Raw genomic sequence first — 21,572 nt, 5'->3', positions numbered from 1 at the left:
GTGAGTTAGTTGAACTTGTAGCTCTGATTCTCAGGTCTGGAAAATTTGTTTCCTGAACCAAGAGCTTCACATTTCAGGTGAGGGCAGGTTTGTTCACCATGAAGGAGCCAGAACTAGAGAAAGGAGGTTATGTAAGTCAAGATTTCTCAGATGGTACAACTTACCAAGAAAAGGACTTCACATGTTCCTGAATCATGATCCAGGTCTGGCCAAAGTCATCTGACTTCCACAGCTGCAAAGACCAAAACAACAAGAAGTGGTCATGATGCAAGAGGCAGGTACAACCTGAGTGGTATCACCATACTATAATCGCACCTTCTGTGACAAGCTACAGGTTAAGACAGGCACCAAGATCACAAAAGTTGGCTCAGTTACTCCAAAAGCTAACAAGGGCAGGAAAGGAAAGTCAACCTTGAACCTATGGATTCTTTTCTATAGTCACTAAGACTATCAATAGCAACTGGAAGAAAAAATGAGCGTGACTTGCCTTCCATTATATTTTACTCAAAAAATTATATTTTACTCAAGACAAGCCCCCAGGTAATGATAATAACAAAAGGAGTACACTCGGTACTTCTCAACTGAGAAACAGTGTCCTCACAAACCGGAAATGTATAGCAGCATTATTCACAATAGCTATAACACAGAAGCAACCCAAATGTACACTGACAGATGAAGGGATGAGTAAAATGTGGTATATACATACAACGAAATATTATTCAGCCTTAAAAAGACAGAAAACTATAATCCCACACTTTGGGAGGCCGAGGTGAGTGGATTGCCTGACCCCAGGGGTTCAAGATCCGCCTGGGCAACTTGGCAAGACCTCATCTCTACAAAAAATTATCCAGGCCTGGGAACGCATGCCTGTAGTTCCAGCTACTCGGAAGGCTGAGGCGGAAGGATCGCTGGGGCCCAGCAGGTCAAGGTTGCGGTGGCCGGGAGCGTGCCACTGCACTCCAGTCTGGTCAACAGAGTGAGATTCTAACTCAAAAAAAAAAAAAAAAAGACAGAAAATTCTGACACAACATGAATGAACCTTAGGGACATCATGCTAAATGAAATAAGTCAGTCAGCCGGACTCGGTGGCTCAACCTGTAATCCCGCACCTTTAGGAGGCTGAGGTGAGTGAATTGCCTGAGCCGGCGGGTTCAAGACCTGCCTGGGCAACTTGACAAGACTTCATCTCTACAATAAAAAAAATCAAAATGAGCCGGGCATGGTAGCGCGTGCCTGTAGTTCCAGCTACTTGGAAGGCTGAGGCGGAAGGATCGCCAGAGCCCAGCAGGTCGAGGCTGCGGTGGCCAGGAGCGGCCACTGCACTCCAGTCTGGGCGACGGAGTGAGACTCCAACTCAAAAAAAAAAAAAAGAAATACATCAGTCACAAAGTGAAAAATAGTGCCTGATTCCACTTATATGAGGTACCTAGAGAAGGGAAAATCAGAGACAGAAAGCAGAATGGTGGTTGCCAGGAGCTGGGGAGAGGGAGGTATTGCTGGGTACAGAGTTTCTAGAGAAGGATAGTGGTGATGGTTATAAAACAGCTTGAATATACTTATACCACTAAACTGCACACTTGAAAGTGGTCAAGATAGTAAATTATATGTTATGATTATTTTACCACAAACAAAGGGAAAAAAACTGTAATGAGCCTTGGTAATTAAAGATGAATACAGAGGATACTGGGTAAGTACGGAGCACCAAAGGGAACCAACTGAATACCCGGATACGGCCATGAGTAATTAACTTGTTGATTTTTGTCAAAGTCCCTCAACTTCCACAGATGTAATCTGAGGGTTCCTCTGGCCCTAGCAACCATGTATTAAGAAGCATGAGACCAAAAATAACAATAATTCCCCCTCCACTGGTAAGCTGACCCAGACCATACTTAGGCTACTCCCTAAGGCAAGCAAAGGTAAACAGATCCATGTTTTGGTTAAACAACCTGCAAAGAAAGAGAAATGTTCCAAGTTTCCTCTAAGCCAAAACATTCAAGACTCATCATAAATCCAATCATACAAGATTTACAGATTTCAAAGGTTTCTACTAGACCAATATTCTTGATTTGGCAAGTTTCAACCTTGAGATATAAATCCGACTCAGCTCTCTCCTCTCTCAGCTTTCCTGCAAACCTGGGTTCAAGGAGGAAAATACACACTTTATATTATATACACAAGCACTTTTGTGTGTACACTCAAAAGAATATTAAAGTTAACAGTAACTTCAAATAAATTATAGGCGAAAGCAGTATGTTTAAGGTGGAGGATGCAGAGCATAGAACAGAAATTCAACAAGAGGCCCCAGAAGAACTCAGACTCCAGATTTCTCTTCCTAGCTCTCTCAGATTAAATTCCAGAGCCCCAATTTACCCCAGGGGCAAGTGAAGGTGTGCCCGCAGAGAGAAGAGCACCATGTTTAACTGACAGGGCCTGCCAAGTGCTAGGTGTTGACTGCTGGCTGGGCCGCCGACTGAGAGTGCCAGGAGGATATATTTTTCCTGAGCCCTGGTAAGTGAAATAGTAGCTACAAAGGAGAAACCAGCGAGAGAAGGAGGGAGGAGCAGGAGGCAAGGTCACTCGGAGGACACACAAACCACACAGGCAGAGTTGAAAATCAGAGGGGCCCCACGCGACTGTGTTCCAGAAGATCTCTTACCTGCTTGTTGGGGTGAGACCTGTCGAAGCCCAGGAGGAGGTTGGAGGCCTTACTGTGTAGGAGGAGATCAGCTGCCCGGAATGGGATGGAAAAGCCCTGGATGGTACTGCAGAAGTCAAACGTGATCCAGAGGTACTGGGCATAAGCATCCGCAAAGATGTACTGCAAGAGAGAACAGATAAGCTCCGAGCAGGCCCCAGTCAGAGCGCCCAACGCAACCCCAAACCATGTGCAAGTACACTCATGTGCAGAAGGCAAACCAGCACCAAGAGGGGTCACTGCCATACAGAAATTCCACAATGGCTTTCTCCCATCTCCTGGTAATGAAAAGATGTCGGCACTTGCCAAACAAGCCTCAGTGAAGGAAGAAGGGAGGAGATGGGCCAGAGTGAAGCCACAAAGCGGGCTTGTGTAACTAGGTAATGAAGTTGGTCGAGCCTTTCTACTTTCTCCTTTCTTTGAGTCGGAGTCTCACTTTGTGGCCCACGCTGGAGTGCGGTGGCACACTCATGGCTACCACAGCCTCGACCTGCTGGACAATCCTCAGACAATCCTTCTACCTCAGTCTCCCGCCACCACACCCAGCTAATTTTTTTAAATTTATTATAAGAGACAAGGTCTCGCCAAGGTGCCCAGCTGGTCTTGAACCCCTGGGCTCAGGCAATCCTCTAGCCTCTGCCTCCCAAAGTGTTGGGATTACAGACGTGAGCCACCACGCTCAGCCTTCTACTTTCTCTTTTCAACTGACTTGGCCATTCTCACTCCCTGGTGGGACACGGTCAGAAGATGGTTATTGGCAGCTGAGACAGAGAAGTCCTTCTCTTCAGATTGGCTGATCCCAGATGGGGCTGCTGACTCTCCCTGCATCCTCTGAGCAGCAATGGGACATGCCTTTCCAAGAAAAATCGCTAAAATCACATCCATCTGAGAAGATAAGCTACTCCTTCTCACTATTATGCCAGGTGACCAGGCAGCTCTGGGGACCAAGCTATCATTGTGTCAGGCAGGCTCACTCGGGCAGAGCAGGAAGTGGCTGGTGAGCAGGGGCCTCACCTCATTTTGCTTCGCATAAATGAGTGACTTTGAACAAGTTCAGCCGGATAGTGGCTGCAGTCTTAAAGAGTTCTCTGGGGAGACGGAGCAAGACGATTCAACAAGATTCAACAAGTGTGTACTGCACACCCACCATGGACTAGACGCTGACCTGTCACAATGAAAGCCCAGGATCCTTTCTCTCAAGTAGCTTAAAATCTAATGTGGGAGATAGACAAGTCCATGAATGTGACATTAAGTCAAGGGAAAGTGAGATGAAAAAAGAAACCATGGACAGAATCCTGTGAGGACCTAACTAGCTTGAGAGATCAGAAATGACTCCATGGAAGAGGTGGGCCTCAAAGGGCAAGCAAGATTTCCATGGGGAAGGGAACATTACAAGTCTAGAGCAGTTTGGGTTTGGGCGCAAAGGAGGAAAAAAATACAGCATGGGTTTCATGAAAGTACTGAGGGCCTGAGGGAAATGATTGAAAGACAAGGTTGGAAAGCACAGATGATGGAAGGCCTTGAATGCACACCTGAAGAGACCTGGAGGCCAGCCCCTGCTCCCCGAAGAATGAGGTAGGCTCTAGAGACTATACTGTGAAGAATCAGAAATAGAGCAACAGGGACCCGATTCCACCCACAGCAAGTCATTTAAATCCTAGAAGTGAACCAATCCAAAGCAATCAGCCCAAGGACACTTCCCTAATTGATTCCACCTGATCCAGATCAATCTTCGGCTCTGATTCCTTTCAGCACCACAGCCTCGGTGTGGACTAACACTTCACACTTGTTCCCATGTTGCTTTCAGATGTTCTTACTCCTTTTCCTTTTGCGCTTTCTCCCCAAATACAGACGGTAAACATCCCAGGGATTTATTTTGTGTGTTCTTTCTATTGTGTTTCTTTCCCAGAATCGAAGGTAAATGTCCAAACTCTGTAGAAACCTAAATAAATCTAACTGGAAAGGGTAGGAAATGTTTTGAAAGCAAACACTACTATAAGAAAATGCAATGTTATAAGTAATGATGATCCTAAGGGGATCATTATGATTTTTGGCATGGAAGTGTTCCCTACAAATAGCCTGTCTTCCTGCTCCCAAACCACCTAGGTTACTGGGGAAGGAAGCATTTCCAGTTTGAAAAGATTCCTCCAGAAATATGTTCCATGGCTTCCTGCAGTCTCACATTTGAGAATCTAAAAATCATGTACCCAGTGATAGCACCTATCATTGTCCACAGAAATAGCTAAATTTTTTTAAGAGCACTTACTATGTGCCAAGCACGGAGCTAAAGATTTTTCAGGCTTATCTCATTCAGTTCATTCAGTGCTCACAAGTCAATTCTTTAGATGTTACTGTTACACCCCTTTTAATAATGAGGACACTGAGGCTTTGGGTGGTTAGCTGCCCAAGGTAGTATAGGATTGGCAACACTGACATCAATATCTGGCTGGTTAGGGGTCCATCTCTTTCTTTTTCTTTTCTTTTTTTTTTTTTTTGAGTTGGAGTCTCACTCTGTCGCTAAGACTGGAGTGCAGTGACACGTTCCAGGCCATCGCAGCCTCAACCTGCTGGGCTCCGGTGATCCTTCCACCTCAGCCTTCCAAGTAGCTGGAACTATAGGTGCGCACTACCACACCCAGTTAATTTTTTATTTATTGTAGAGACAAGGTCTCACCAAGTTGCCCGGTTGGGTCTCGAACCCATGGGCTCAGGCAATTCACTCACCTCGGCCACCCAAAGTGCTGGGATGACAGGATGAGCCACCAAACCCGGCCCATCTCTTTCGTAACAGTTCATCAATCTTTATCTCTCTTCTTCTAACAAAAAGGCACCATTTCCTGAACTTAGTTCATAGATCTTACATTGTATTATTCGACTCACTTGTGTGCTTCCTCTCTTAACCCATTCCTTACATCTTTACTAGAAACTCTTCCCTGCCTTCTGCGACACTCTCTCATGTCGACTCTCCATCCCCCAGCCCCACCATTACAGCCCCTAATTCTTCTTGGCTGTCTCCTTTGTCTTCAGCCAGTCCCTACCCTCATTATAGCCTCAAAACTCTTCCATCCATCGCTGCTGAACTTGTCTTGTCTTTCCACAAAGCTTCAACTACTGCCTCTAAGAACAAGTATAGTATGGCTTTCAAATCTACAGTCTAACCCTATTGAGATTCTACTTGTGTTCTTTCTTTATCTTCTCATCATCTCTCTTTTTTTTTTTTTTTGAGTTGGGGGTCTCACTCTGTCACCCAGACTGGAGTGTAGTGGCAGGATCACAGTTCACCACAGCCTCAAACTCCCAGGCTCAGGCAATCACTTTCGCCTCAGCCTACTGAATAGCTGGGACTACAGGCACGTGCCAACACGCCTGGCTAATTTTTTTTTGAGGTGGGGGAAAGACGAGGTCTCACTATGTTGCCCAAGCTGGTTTCAAACTCCTGGACGCAAGCAATCCTCCTGCCTCGGCCTCCCAAAGTACTGGAATTACAGACGTGAGCTACTGCAACTGGCTGGCCTTGGCATCTCTGCTTTTAATGAACCAAGATATTTCACTGTGTCCAAAACTGAATTCTTCAAAACTTTCCCTCCAAAGTCCAATTCTCCTCCCCACAGCCAAGTTCCATCCAAGATATACATTCCCCCAGTCCCAGTACTCACAAGCAAGTTGGGTTTCTACTCCAATCCCTCCCTTCAGCCTTCACTCTCAAGCATCTACCTACCCTGTTATCTTTTCCTTCAAAATCTTTCTCCAAATCTGTTCTCCAAAACTGCCTTTTTATTCCTAGTGCTACCAGCATGACCCATGTCCTTACTAAAGACTGTAAGCAGACTGGGGGCAGACAATGGGTTTTCTTCATTCACACATCTCCCAGGACCCTAACTGAAACACTCTCAGGGTGACTTGGAGACTTCATGCCTACATTCCATAATGGCTCCCTTTTTAGACTCTTCTTCACTCTTTCCCTTCCCACCCATCATGAATATTGCCAGGATACACATTTCCCTAAAAGACGCTATTCAGTTACTCCCCTACTCAAAGATTCTTCCATGGCTCCCCTCAGTCCCCAAGGAATCTTCTCCATCTTCAGACAGGGGCTTGCTTGACATTACAAGGCAGCTCAACACAAATCCCCAAGCCCCTGGAAGCGAATCTTACTCACTGCCCTGCACAGAAACCACATATTGGCACCTGGAAGTCTCTGTCCAAGCCTTTCTCTTGCTTGAGGGATCCCACCAACTCTGCTCTATTTATGGAGGGCAAGTGCCCATCCTGAAGCTGCACTTCTTTTTTTTTTTTTTTGAGTTGGAGTCTCACTCTGTCACCCAGGCTGGAGTGCAGTGGCACACACTAATGGCCACCCCAGCATCGGCCTGCTGGGCTCCGGCGATCCTTCCGCCTCAGCCTCCCAAGCAGCTGGAACTACAGGTGCGTGCTACCATGCCCGGCTAGTTTTTTTGTTTGTTTGTTTGTTATTGTAGAGATGAGGTCTCACCAAGTTGCCTGGGCGGGTCTCGAACCCGCGGGCTGAGGCAATCCACTCGCCTCAGCCTCCCAAAGTGCTGGGATTACAGGCTGAGCCACTGAGCCTGGCCAGAAGCTCCACATCTAATCCTTCCTAACCCCATGAAGAGTTGACTTTTCTGATCCAATCTCAATTAATTACCCCAACTCTAATTATTTGTAGATTCCATTCTTCATTGCTTGGGTACATGGTACTTCATGCTGTTATGTAACAGGTCACATATGCACATGTTAGGAAGGCACAAAATATCCTACCCTGCTTTAAAGTCCCTACCCTGCCTGGCCGTCAGGTTTACTAGAGGCCACCCCCACAGAATGACCAACAGCTGATCTACCAGGTACTTCCTCAACTATGCAATTTTGGGAGTGTCTTTGTGTACCCCAACTTTCCAACTCTGCTTGTAATCACTTACTGTGCCACAGGAGCTTCATACTTTGGTTGAAAGCTATGATCCCTCTGAAAATACAAACACCTCAGGGAAGAAAAACCCAGGTACAGAATTTATCTACAGGTTGTTAGCCTAAGTGGCTTTCTCTAATTTCAAGTGGAAAAACCAAGAGTACCATGAAAGGAGGAAGGGCAGAGAAGGCAATGAAGGAACATCCTTCTAGAAGTTGGGAACAAAGGAAAAGAGAGAGAATTGTTTTACAGTTTTACCTAGGATCAGCCTTTGCCTGGAAGAAGGCAGGACTGGCCTCTCACTTCTGCTGAGGCTGAGGCTGTGAAGTCTAACTGCACACTCAGTGGCCTTTTTAAAAGAGTGCCAGCCACATTTAGATACTGCCTGACCCATCTCAGAGGCCCTGCAGGGCTAGTGGGACTGCCAGGTGACTAAAGTTGGACATTTGGGCAGGAAGCAGCATACAGAGGACCAAGAAGGAAGTGGGATTGTTGGCTAATGCAAAAATAGACCCCAAAACTCATCTGGCCCTACAACCACTCCAATTCCTGCACAAGGCAAAGCCCCAGACTGAAGCTGGTTGCTCCCTGGCTGGCTGGCATATTCTCACCCCTTCCATAGGCTTATAACCCCTGATATCTATGCTGCTCTTTCCTGACATCTTAACCTTTCCCAGCAGCTGCTAACAATCATTTCAACCATTTCAAATGCTACCCCTTGGCAGCCCACCTCACATTTTCACTCAGGTGACTTGCAGAGCACCCTGCTGTTGACAGCAAAGCACCCAGCTTTGTGTGATTTTTCTCAGGAAGTGGTAGGTCTAGTGGGGCAATTTGCCCTCCAGGGAACAAAGGCAAAAGTAACAAACCAATCAGCACAAGAAGAGTCATCCTTTCCTTCCTGAGAAGTCTGGGGAGGGGGTAACAGCCTTCTCTGGGGAATTAAAACTCTACAGAGAAGTCTGCCTCCCTAATCCACTCAGGCTGTTCCAGGCCTGATGTCCCACTGTCATTAAGGTCTCCAAGAAGGCAGCCTCTTTTTTTTTTTTTGAGTTGGAGTCTCACTCTGTCACCCAGACTGGAGTGCAGTGGCCGCTCCCGGCCACCGCAGCCTTGACCTGCTGGGCTCCGGTGATCCTTCCGCCTCAGCCTTCCAAGTAGCTGGAACTACAGGTATGCGCTACCACCCCCGGCTGATTTTTTATTTATTGTAGAGATGAGGTCTCACCAAGTTGCCCCAGGCAAGTCTCGAGCCCGTGGGCTCGGGCAATCCACTCACCTCAGCCTCCCAAAGGCGCGGGACTACAGGCTGAGCCACCGAGCCCGGCTAAGGCAGCCTCTTTACTCTCCTGACTCGTCATTGCCACCAACTCCAAGGCACACCATTCTTGAAGGCAGGACAGCACCTGGGCTGCAAACACGTGACCCCATCTAACCATGCAGCACCCAGACTCTTTTAATGTAGCCACCCCCAGGTTTCCCCTTCCCTCATGCCCCAGCACCATGGCCCTGCTCTGCTCCTTTTCCAAACCCAATGATTCCCAATGCCCCTGATCCTCTTGCCTGTACTAACCTTCCTCCTGCAAGTCCAAAACATCATCTTTCCTGTCTTCTGACTCTTCAGACTTGTGGTCTTAGCAGCTGCTCACCACAACCCTCAACAAGCAGGAAGGAAGACGGACCCTGCCTATAGACATCTGCACACTATGGCAAGAGGTGAGGAGGAGCCAGATGGAGGTGAAAAGGAAGATTCCACAGCAACAATGGGGCAGTTTCAAGGCCATGACTTCAGCAAGATTTAGCTCTGAGACGATGTATGAATATAGTGATAATAATCACCATCAGATAAGTACAACCTTATAAAGTTAATAATCCAAGTATTGATTGTTTTTCAAAGTTATTTACTATCTAAATTGATATATAATACTGAACACACTTGGCACATACAATGTAATGTTTTGAAGCATATATAGATTGCATAAGGTTTAAATCTAACTAATTAACAAATGCATTACCTCATATAATTAATTTAGTGGTGAAAACACTTAACATCCACTCTCTCCTTTTTTCAGGCATACAGTGTATGAGCAAGTGTTATTTGACTCTTGAGAGGCAGGGAACACACAGAGCTATCCACAAGAAAGGTGGCACAGGAGGAGCTAGACCCTGGGCAGGACTCCTGGTCTCACATGAGCCAAGGGCAAGGCAAGCAGTAAAGCTCACCCACCTCTTGGAGTCCAGGAGACCAAGCCTGACTGGCCACAGTGTGGTGGAGGGGAGGGGCGCAAAGGCCTCTAGTCTACAAAACCAATTCCCTCCAACACCTTCTCTTTGCTTTTCACCCCAGGGAAAAATTGTGGAAGTTTGCTCCACTCTGAGCTCATTAAGTAGAGCTGATATTTAACCAATATGTACCATTGGTGACTATTCCACTAGTTAAGAAACAGCTACTCTGTGTCAGTTGGTAAACAGTTGCTGCCCTAAAACCCATGAGTCATTTCTCCTAAATCCCCAGTGGTCTGGTCCCTTCCCTAGGACCTCCCCCTCCAACCCAGCAACAAAAAGGTTAATGCCTGGCCCAGCAGGGGACCCCCAGGACCTCAGGACAGGGTCTGTTCTGATTGGTCAGTGTCCACGCTACACCAGCTAAATATTTTGAATGTGGTCCCAGCAAAAAGACCACCAGCAAACTGAGAAGCCAGTACCAGGGACTCTGTCGATCTTCTTGTTTGTTCCTGCCCGAATGAGCTGGAAGCAACAACTACCCTTGCCTCAGACAGCGTTTGCAACTAGAAAGCATTCCTTAGTTTTTCTGCTTAAGGGTCTTTCCCTAGAAGAGTCATCTGGCCTGGAAAGGAGCTACGTTATAAAAGGGTGGGGAAGAAAGCAATCAAATACAACTTTCCGAGCTGAGAGTGAAGCCAGGAGCTACCTAACTGGCAGGCTTGAGTTCCTGCCCTCTCTCCACCCGCCCCCAACCACCTCCCTGGGGGCCCAGGGTCAATGCTTCCTCCAAATCAAATTGCCTAACAGGAGAAGCAAGGCCTCCAGGCCAGCCAGCTGGGAAAACAAAGCAGGAGGCAGAGCAGTATCTGCTGCTTTGGCTTTCTTTTTTCTTTCTTGTATCAGTATAGGTTATAGGAGGAGGAAGGCATGTACACGTATGTACACACACACGCACACACTGATGATATCTCAGAAGACGTGGATTCAACTGCAATGTTAGTTCTGGGGTACCTGGGAAACATTTTTGCCACCTGTGAGTCAGGCAATTTATTAGTTGGCTGATTTTCTGTGCTTTAACCCACCAGTGTTTGTCTAGAAATCCTGCCTGACCAGTACCTGGCCTCCCTGATTATGCACAAGCTCACCCTGAGAACTGTATTCTACCATAAACTCTCAGGTTAGCAGAAAAACCGTCACTGGCCATCAGATATGCTGCAAAGATCACAAAGCACGCCATCTCCCAGCCCCCACTTAAGTGCAGCAATCTTCCAAAAACACAGGCCAAGGGAGGTCAGGACAGTTGGGATAGCAGTTTCCTTACCCGCTTGTTGTCTGCAGGACTGTGGTAGAACTGAGCAATCACAGCTTCACTGCTATTTCCCACGCCAAAGTTTAATTTCTCTGAAATTTTCTTGAATGATTTTCCATAGTCATATGACACATACACCTGAAATACAGAGAAGGAGAACAAAAAGAAAAGGGCTGGTGAGAAATCGGGCAGAAACACCTCTCTCAAGCACTCTGCCCTGGGATCCTGAACATGGTTGCCATTAGGTCAACCATGTTCATTACCATGACATTACAAATGTTACCAGATAACCCATAAAGGAGAACAGGACACCTCTACTTCTGTTGCCAAGCATGTGGGGACAGAAAGTGTGGAAACGCTGCAGCCGCCACTGCCTGGCATATACCAGCCTCTTTCCTGAAGCCAAGACGAGGCCCTGGAGCAGGAGACAAATGGTAGAAACAATGATAACCTCTTCACCACAGCTGGGTTAAGTGCTGAACAAATTACATCTAGTGGCAGAGAGAATGTGACTTTCTGAGGGGAAAGGAGTTGAGAATTTGTTTTGCCATCTGTTGAACTGTTCCCAAAAGGTGTCTAATTCTTCAGCCCTCTGCTGGGAAGTTCTGTTCTTACAGCATTCCATACTCAAGAAAAGAAAACACTCATGGGTCTCCACCTAGTAGCCCAAGAAATGGAAAGGAAAGAGTGCTAAGTGATTAAATATGCAGAGATTAAAATACTGGTAACCTGAATCCCTTCTCAGCACTTGAGTTTTAGGATTGTAGTATGAGAACTGGTAGTAGCAGCAGGATCCATGAGTTTGCCAACAGTGTTTGCTTCTCTACTGTGTCCTGGTGTCTAACTATGCAGTAACCACAGGGACAAAACATAACGTCTGTCATTCCCTGAGTGCTTACTACGGGCAGACACGGCATTAACCTCCTCTTCAAATAAATGAGATCAGGTAACTCTCACAACAACCCTACATGGCAAGTGCAATTATTAAAACTGTTTTACAGATAGACAAGAGGGGCTTATGAGATGAGTTACTGGCCAAGGTAACACAAAACAAGTAGCAGAGTGGGATTCTAACCTAGGCTGCCTGCCTCCAAAGTCAGCGATCTCAAAGCCAATACCACCTCAGGTATTAAATAGTAGAATGAAAATTGTCAGATGTTTTGTACCTAGACTTTACTACCTGTGAGATGTGAAATATAATATAATCAATGAGTTAAAAATAAGCCTGACAGATGAATATAATAATATCTTATTTTTCAAATGACCTATGGGAAAGGAAATTGGGGTCAACAGTAAAGAAGCATGATAGGTAAATTCCAAAAGGAACAGGAACTACTAGACTAGCCTTAGAATCCTTGCCCATCTGAGTCAACAGCAAACATGCTTTGAGGGTCTCACATGAACCAAGTACCGTACTAGGCACCTGACATACATAGACCAATAAAAGACAAGGTCTTTAGACACAATGGGGATGTAAACATGTAAATGTTTATAAACAGTGTCCCATATAAACATGAGGTAAGCATGAAGGAAAATGAGAGTATACACAGGTTCTTAATACTTACTAGATGTCAATCAAGGTTAGAAGCCACCAAGACAGAGCCTCTGCCTTTATCTGGGTGACAATGGAAGAAACTGTTAGAACACAGTGTATGTTCCTAACTACCAAACACACAGCAAGGGGTTGCCATAAAAGCAGCTTTAAAAATCCTGCAGGTTGAGAGTTCACAGATAATCTAAGTGGGTAAAGAGATGAAGTGGAACTTTCTCAATTCCATTCTGCTTGTCAAGAATGAACATTCGCACCCTAGTTAGGTTCAAGAATCAGATGTAGCAAACTAATGGCTTCTCAAAAACAGAACTAAGAACCCTTCCAGCTCTGCCATCCCATAATATGATAATCCACTTTGATTTATTTCTTTAGTGGCACAAAGGCGATAGTTTACATTAGGGTAGCACTTTTCAGTACACAATACTCCTTTATATACATTATCTCTTTTCATCCTTAAAAATCCTAAGTCAGTCTCACCCTTGTCTCCTTCAACGTACCTGGGACAGAGCAGGTACTCAACAAAGATTTCTGGAATGAATAAATACCGTTATAAACCAAAGAGTGAGAAAATGAATGTGCTAAATAAATGAATAAAAGAGAGTGAGCCAAATGAATCGGTGACTGACTGACAGAATAATTATTTCCTTTTAAGAGATAAAACAAAAACAAAGACTTAGAAGAGTGAATTACTAGCCCTGGGGCATAGTGCTAGTAAGTGACAAAACTATGAGAGTTTCTTCCAATTCCAAGTTCAGTTGTCTGTCTACTCCCACAAGTCACCTTCTAGGAGAATGTTCTCTTTTCCATGTTACACTTCTCTGTTAAAAAGAAAGAGCATACCCCAAATCTAGAGGCCAAGCTCTGGAAGGAGTGCTGGCTAGCAAAAGACTCACTTTAACAAAGCACAATGGCTTCCTAAGATTCTCAGTCATGCAGCTGCCATTGTGTGCCTAGAGGTAAAATCACCTTCATTACCAAAAAAGCTCTTCCTCAATTCTCACCTGCAATCAAAACCCATTCTTTTGGTTGTCTTAATAGACACAATAGCAAGTACCCGAGGGCCCATCCTATGCCAGAAGACCATCATAAATTGCCTATCAACTTTCCTTCCCTTCTCCAGGCTAAAGAATTCCAACATAACATTTTTATCCTTTCTTCATAATCCTTATTTATATTTGATTAACATAGACTCTAAGCTCCATAGAACAAAGTCCACTCTCAGGGCTAGGCACAGTTATCCACTTTCCTCCACGTAGAACAACCCAGAAAAGGCCTCTGCCAACGTGCAGTTAACGTCAAATGGGCTGATGGCTTCATAGTCTCCACAACACACCCCCACTTGTGCGTTCTTTTCTGGCGGTCTTTTCTTCACAGCAGCACCATGCTGCTGACTCACTGTCCACTACAATGTCCAAGTGAATTTGGAAAAATACTCTGGAATCACTCAGTCTTGTGCTTTTACAGTTTGTTTCTCAGCCAGACATAGGTTTCTGCACTAATTAGTCCCCTCCAACCTCAATATGACACAACTCCCTAAAGAACAAAGCACAACAGAGAAGTTACTGCACTGCCCAAAGTTAGATACTTTTGTTACTTATAAAGTAAGTGGCTTTAAAATTCTTTCCTTTGTTCTTCGAAACCATATAATAATAATGAGGAGGGAGAGGAAGAGGGCTAAAACGCACAGAAAACATCCCCACAACTATTGCTGCTCTAAGTACTTTGCAACAGTGCTTCTCAAGCTTTAATGTGTCTACAGATCATATAAAATACTTGCCAAATGCAGGCTCAGATTCAAGAAGAGCAGGTGGGACCTGAAATTCTATATTTCTAACCAGCTCCTAGAAAATACCCATGCGGCTGATCCACAGACCACACTTTGGGTAACACGGTTTTATAAGTACAGTTTTATAAGACCAAGAGAAGGTAAATAACCTAACCCAAGGTCAAAGAGCAGATGAATGGTAGAGCCAGAATTCCAACCCAAGCACTGGGATTTCAGAACCTGGGCTTAGCCAGACAGCAGCCTCCTGCTGTTAGCAAGTACTGACCATCCCCTCACACACACACCACACCACCACCACCCCGTGCTGTCAGTCCTTTAGAGGCACCAATCATAATGTCACAGCACTCTGGGGACAAGGTACAGTGAGTCCTGTCATTCACAATATCTTCCCTAGTTGATTCTGATCTTCAGGTGGAAACTCTCTCTGGTTAGCTCTTCGGCCAATTGTTGTACTTGAGTACTTTGTAAACCTGAGTATTTTGTAAAACACATCATGAGAACAGAAGCAAAAAGTATGGGTTAAGGTAAACAACTATGATTTCCTTTCATTGATGTATCACAGGGTCCTGTAAGATGGGTCCTGTAGGAGCCATTCTCTTCATGGCTTCAAGTTCATCAGATGATAATTATTCTTTTTCTTTTTTCCCTATTTAAGAGCAAACCACCTCTGGATTCCAGCTTTCAGATCCATCCTTTTTTATATACTGAATATGTATGACCTTGGCCATTCTCCAACACTAACACAGCTCCTTATTTGTTTAGGTTCTTTTCCTTCTAGACTGCTGATGGGCCTTAGGAACCATGCTCAGTCTTCTTAAAAGGGAATTTAGATGGTTACTACCACAGCACCACAAACTCCTGCCTGTGAGTCATAATTTATTTTTGAATTAACTTTTTAAATCAGAATATCTCTGTTTCATCTGCCAATCCTTTAATGTATACAGATGGAGGGCGGTTCTGCCACCTCTATTTATTAACTCTGGACATTAAGTTTCCTTTCCACTTAATCTTATCTCACATTTTATTCCAGAATAGTTTATCCTTCAAAAGTTCAATGGGCTCTTAGTAAGACACACCCAAATATGCAGAGTAAGAGTTTGGAAGGATTGGCAATACTTAGGGTGACCAACCATTCTGGTTCACCCAGGACTAAGGGAGGGGGAGTCCCAGGATGTGGGGCTATCAGTGCTAAAACCCAGATGAGTCGGTCACCCTGTAACACCACATCCTCACCCAATGAGTACATGATTGGCTCTTGATTCCCATTAGTCCATCCTCTCCCACTGGTATGCTAAGTGACCTCATTCAAGTCGCTTTATGCCCATGGGTGTCTGTTTGTCTAGCAAAACTATAAAACAATGGCTAAGATCCTTTATCTACCTCACAAAAAAATACAATCTAGGCAATTTTTTTAAAATGCATAAGAACTCTAGGGGGGATTTCTCAACACAAAAATCAAGACCTCCTGTGCTTAAAAGGGATACCTATGGGCAGTGACTCATCTAAGCCCATGCACAGGTACCTACGGAGAGTCTCACAAGGCCAACAAGCATTCAGACATGGCCATTTGTGGCCACAACTGCAGCATGCAAAACCTAATCACATTTATAAATGGGCCAAAGTCATAGTCCCAAACAAGCCTAGCCCTGCTCCAGAGCACTGCACCCAGACCGGCCATCAGCAGCAGTGATTTCCCATATACCGTGGCTCAGAACCCACCCTGGGCAAAGCTATGTATAGCCAGCCCTTCTTCTGTACTCCCTGTCTGTGGCTGCCCCAATTCCATGCACTAGAAAACAGCCCGGGGGCTCCCTCCAGTCACCTGCTTCTGAACACACCCAACCAGATATACAGCAAGGGACCTCTCAGAGACCAAATCTACATTCAAGAATTACAAGCATATCCTTAAGGCTGATGTGAAAGCACTGGCACACTCATCAGAAGGTGTCCTCTGGCCAGAACACAGGGTGACCAAAGCTCTAGAGCGTGTTGTTCCGCCCACAGCCTCGCCCCGTCACAATGTCAGACCCTGATCCAAGACAGAGGTGTCCCGCTTTCCCAGCAGGAGGAGTCTGGCACCCAGGCTCCAGACTTGGGACCCAAGGGCCAGCTCCGGCCCTCACATGTTTTACTTGGCCCACATGTTATCTGTAAAAACTATACACTGGCTGCCAAATTGCAAGACTCTGCGGTTTTCACATAAAAATCCAGATATCTTGGTTTCTCTTAAAAAAAAAAAGAAAGAAAGAAAAAACTGAAGATCTGGCAATATTGGGTCCTGCATCTCGCATGGCAAGCAGAGCCTAGAACTGACTAGCAACAGCTCCCTTACAAGCAATACTTTTCCAGTTCGCCAAAGTCCCCTCCCCTTCCTTATACCTCTCCAACAAGGAGACCAAGTATCAATCACTACCTTTAAATTAAGAAACAGTTTGTGGGCTGGGCATGGTGGCTAAGCCTATAAGCCTGGGCAACTTGGTGAGACCTCGTCTCTACAATAAATCACAAAAAATTAGCTGGGCATGGTGGCGTGTGCCTGTAGTTCCAGCTACTTGGAAGGCTGAGGCAGAAGTATCACCTGAGCCCAGAAGGTCAAGGCTGTGGTAGCCGTGAGTATGCCACTGCACTGCAGCCTGAGTGACAGAATGAGACTCCAACTCAAAAAAAAAAAGAAAGAAACAGGTTGTAGAAGCCAAAGCAACTCCATCTCGGATGTTAATCTGCCATGCTGACTTCTGATTAAACACAGTTCCAGAAAGGCCTCTAAGGTTTCTAGTTTACCTATTGTTCCTTGCATAAGAGTACACATATTATAAATCCCGCCCTTAGGTCAAAACAAACTCGATGTTATCCTACTTCAGTTGTCCTACACACCGCTTCTGAATCATGCCTTCCCTATGGTATAGCAGCCCTGTCTAGAAGGTAATAGAGCCAGGATCCACCTTCCCCAAGACACAGACATGGCTTCTGTTTGTTAGATCCCTATTAAATGTTTCTGAGAAGCTGGATTTGTCAGTCTCTTTGGCCTCTCAGCTTTCCTGGGCTTTTGGGGATAGGTTTGCATAGGCCTGCCACCACAGAACACAGGAGAATATTTCTTGAACCTGCATCTCTGCGCTCAGTGGCTCAGCCTGTAATCCCAGCACTCTGAGAGACTGAGGCGAGTGCATTGCCAGAGCCGATGGTTTTGAGACCAGCCCAGGAAACTTGGCAAGACCTTGTCTCTACAATAAATCAAAAATTAGCCAGGCATGGTATCGCACGCCTATAGTTCTGGTTACTTGGAAGGCTGAGGCGGATGGATCACTGGAGCCCAGCAGATCGATGCTAGGGTGACCATGAGCATGGCACTGCACTCCAGCCTAAGCAACAGAGTGAGTCTCCAACTCAAAAAAAAAAAAAAAAAAAAAGTGGGGAAATGACATATTGTCCAAGAAAGTCACAGATACCAAAATAAATAAATAAGTAGGGAGAGACCATTTTTCTTTGTGGAGGCAGAGAGTCTTGTAATTTGAAAGCAGCTTCACTCCTATCCTTTACCTGCCTGGTCCCTCATAGGCCTTTGAATTTGTAACCCTTGACCCTGTGTCTACAAAGTGCCTAACCTATTAAACATCAAAAAGAGCCAACTGTGGAAATTAAGAATATCAGAGAATCCATTTCAATGGCTCACTCAACTTTAGAAATCAACCATGGGAAAGGTCAATTAGATTCCATCCAGCTTAGCCGCAGGCGGGCAACTCTGCCCAGGAATGCACTTCTGGCATTTTCTTGAGCAGATATAACAATCCAGACCCACTCTCACTTCGCAAAGGTAATCACACATCGCATGGATCTGTTTACAGCACTGACTGCACAGGGTGCTGTGTTCAACAAACAAGGGATATATTATTTTCTAGATTCTCTTTCCCATCATATAATTCATCCCACCCATTCTCCAATTACCCACTATTTTTTCTGGCAGGATAATCCCAAGGATCAGAAAAGGGCATGTTGACAGAACCAAGAAATGCCCAGAGTAACACAAATACTTACATCACTGCTCTTGGGTCTCGCCAATGCCAGGCTATCTCGGGCTAAGGCCACGATCACATTGCTTTTCTCTCCAGCCCAGTGCACCACCATCTGATTGTGGGAATCATTCAGACTAACCTGAAAGAGATCAACACAGGAATTAGGACCCATGATGAGTGACAGCCACAGACATTCTAAATCAACACTTTTTCCTCCTTTGTCAATCAGAAATGACTGAGATTCTTGCATCTAAAGCATATGGGACAGGGTAGCCTATTCCTTACCCAAATATTTCACCAGACTTAACCCCACGAAGAAGCACAAAAGCCTCTCGCTCTTTTGGAAGTAATTGAGAATTGCAGAAAATCTTCTCAGGCTCTCATTGGCATAATCAATTTCATTGCTTATTTTCACCCTTTGTGATATCAATCTCTGGTTCCTCGGATCCTTACTCCGTAGTGTGACACACACTGGTAAAATCTTAAACCAAAACACTAAAATATCTACCCTCATTCAAAAAATGTTTGTGGGCCAGAAAGACTTCATGCTTTTCAAACTTATGTTCAAACTGATATTTTCTCTAGCCTGGAGGTGCCATTATTTACTTTTAGCTTGTAACGAGAAGAAAGGAAGGCATCATTGTGAAGTCATTTAAAAATTATTTTTGAAGTGTCTCAAGCAAGGAAATATTTTCCAGAGCTCAAGAGAAATGACCTTTGGATTACTGCTAACAGTTCTTAGACTTTTAGATTCTGTAAAATAAAAATAAATCACAAAGGCCAACAGAGGACTGGTTGGCAACTGTCACTTGGCCAGGTAAGGACATTAATGAAAGCAGCCATTGTGTCAGGGTTTGACTAGCTATTCTCTAAATGTGTTTCCTCTGCTTCCTGGAAACACCTTACACTCTTGCCCAAGCTGCAAGGCAAGGAACTGTGGCCTTGGGACTGAGTTCTAGCCAGTGGAACGTGAGAGAAGGTTATCAGGACCACTACCAGCCCTAGCTGCCATACAAGCGCTATTTTCTTTCCCCATCCACAGGCCATATTCAGACGACTCTAAAGTCCCAGAGGAGGACAGAGCCTAAAACAGAAGAAGCCCCCGTTCCCAAGGAAAAGACCCTCGACTATCACTAATGCTCATCCTGATCGTCTCCTAATCCAGAGATCTATTCACACCACTGAGCTTTTGGAATTCATCTATTATTCATCTGTTATTGCTCTCCTAAGCAATACAACCACTCTCTAGAATCACCATCATTTTTAAATGATATTTGAACACCTAAAACTGAAGAAGAATATAATCTCAGAATAAAGACTGGTTCTTAGGCATTATGGAAAATTAACTACATTACTTTTTTATTTTTTCTTATTTCACCACTCACTGATGGACACTAGTTCAAAGACTGGTATTTCAGAACACCTGAGGCACACATTCTACCCACTCTTTGTGGAAAGCAAAGTGATGACAATAATAACAAAAATTCTAAGACCTGGTGTAACACTCAGAAGCAGAACAAAGCTCCCCAAATCAGGAGTATGTGCTATATCTCTTTGCTGAGCAACGTCAGAGAGAAGCCTATTCCACCAGCCTTTTCAACCTCAGCTGTCTAAGGCACATGCAGAAAGAAATCAAGCTCCTGGGACTCAGCCTGCACAGTCCAACCCACCCATCAGCAAGTCTTGGACTGATGGCAGCTCAAGCCTGGGCCCACCTGCCCTTCGAGCTGTCTTCTAACCAAGGCGCTGCAGCAGAAAACCTACAGCTCCTTTCTCCTTCTTTTGCTTCTTCCTATCTGCCCCCCAACATACCAAACCTTCCCCACCCACTTGAGGTGCTCTCAGATATCGCCAGGGAGAAGAGAAACACCTGTGCCACAAACTTGGCCCAGGACAAAGGAACTAATCCTTAACAACTATGGTTGGGGTTTTAAGCACCTGCATCGAATTTGATCCAGGATCCAAACTCTTTTGAAAGGTATTTGAAAGGGAACTTCTTTAAAGAAAAGGACCTTTGGAAAATGCGTCCTTCCAAAATGTCTCTTGTCGTTCCCAAACAGATAAGTCCAGGCAAGCATCAATAAAAAAGTGTAAATAAAAAATGGAAGTAAATAAACCGTTTGACCTAGAATGCTACAAAGAGAAAGCAGCTGAAGGAATCCCTACCCGTCGCTGAGGCCTTCTCTCTTCCTCCTCTCTCCTTCTAGCCCAAGTCTCTGGGAGGAATCTGGAAGCATCTATAGATCAGAAGCCCACAGCACAGGTGCTCTGGAAATACAAGCTAAAAGTCTCCCCTCCCAAAACATCCTCCCCTTGGACCAGAGAAGGATAGAAAACTAGGCAATTATCAATACAATAAAGAACTAGAGGCCTGGCATGGTGGCTCACACCTGTATTCCTAGCACTTTGGGAGGCAGAGATGAGAGGTTTGCCTGAGCCCAGGGGTTTGAGACCAGCCTGGGCAAATTGGCAAGACCTCATCACTACAATCAGTCAAAAAGTTAGCCTGGCGTGCTGGCACGTGCCTGAAGTTCCAGCTACTTGGAAGGCTGAGGCAGAAGGATCCCCTGAGCTCACCAGGCCGAGACCAGTGGCCATGAATTTGCCACTGCACTACAGCCTGGGCAACAGAATGAGACTTCAACTCAAAAAAAAATTAGGAACCTAGAAAAAAATCACACACATTCACCTAATGTCTGGGATGAGGAAGCCCTCCAATATTCAATGGGGGCATCCTCAAAGAGGAAGTAAAATGCTCCCTCAGGCAGAAGACAATCAGATAATGCTTTGCGTGGGGAAAAGCTTGAAAACAACTTGCTGAAATCTATCTATTCAGGGGACATGAGATTTATGAGACCCCCCTAACCATCCCATGACAGGTAAGGAGTGCGAAGAGCACAAAGGATAAGCATAAAAACATCCAAAGGCTTTTCTTTTCTTTTTTTCTTTTTTTTTTTTTTTTTTACAAAGAAAGCCTCCAGAAGGCAAGCTTGATGAAAAACCTGTTTTGGTTTTCCTTTTGGGTTTTTTTAAGGCTTTTTATTAGATGTCCCTTTTATTCCTAAGAGCA

General features: G+C 45.0%; 1 protein-coding gene across 1 annotated transcript in view; it reads right to left on the bottom strand.

The window, feature by feature from the left end:
- LOC103274566 (sortilin-related receptor-like) overlaps window positions 1-21,572 on the bottom strand; it is a gene marked incomplete at its 3' end in the record, with an annotated part of 93,823 nt that overhangs the window by 56,779 nt on the left and 15,472 nt on the right. Inside the window, exons 3-6 of the mRNA XM_021705907.1 lie at window positions 18,525-18,641; window positions 11,164-11,289; window positions 2,657-2,818; window positions 165-232 (exon numbers count right to left, since the gene is read on the bottom strand). Coding sequence (XP_021561582.1) covers window positions 165-232; window positions 2,657-2,818; window positions 11,164-11,289; window positions 18,525-18,641 — 473 coding nt within the window. The remainder of the gene's footprint in view (window positions 1-164; window positions 233-2,656; window positions 2,819-11,163; window positions 11,290-18,524; window positions 18,642-21,572) is intronic.

The sequence above is a fragment of the Carlito syrichta genome, unplaced genomic scaffold (assembly GCF_000164805.1).
Source record: "Carlito syrichta isolate Samal-C Ts95f unplaced genomic scaffold, Tarsius_syrichta-2.0.1 Scaffold314806, whole genome shotgun sequence".
In the NCBI taxonomy this organism is placed as follows: domain Eukaryota; kingdom Metazoa; phylum Chordata; class Mammalia; order Primates; family Tarsiidae; genus Carlito; species Carlito syrichta.
Note: the sequence above shows the minus strand (reverse complement) of the source record. Positions and strands in the feature narration are given on the sequence as shown.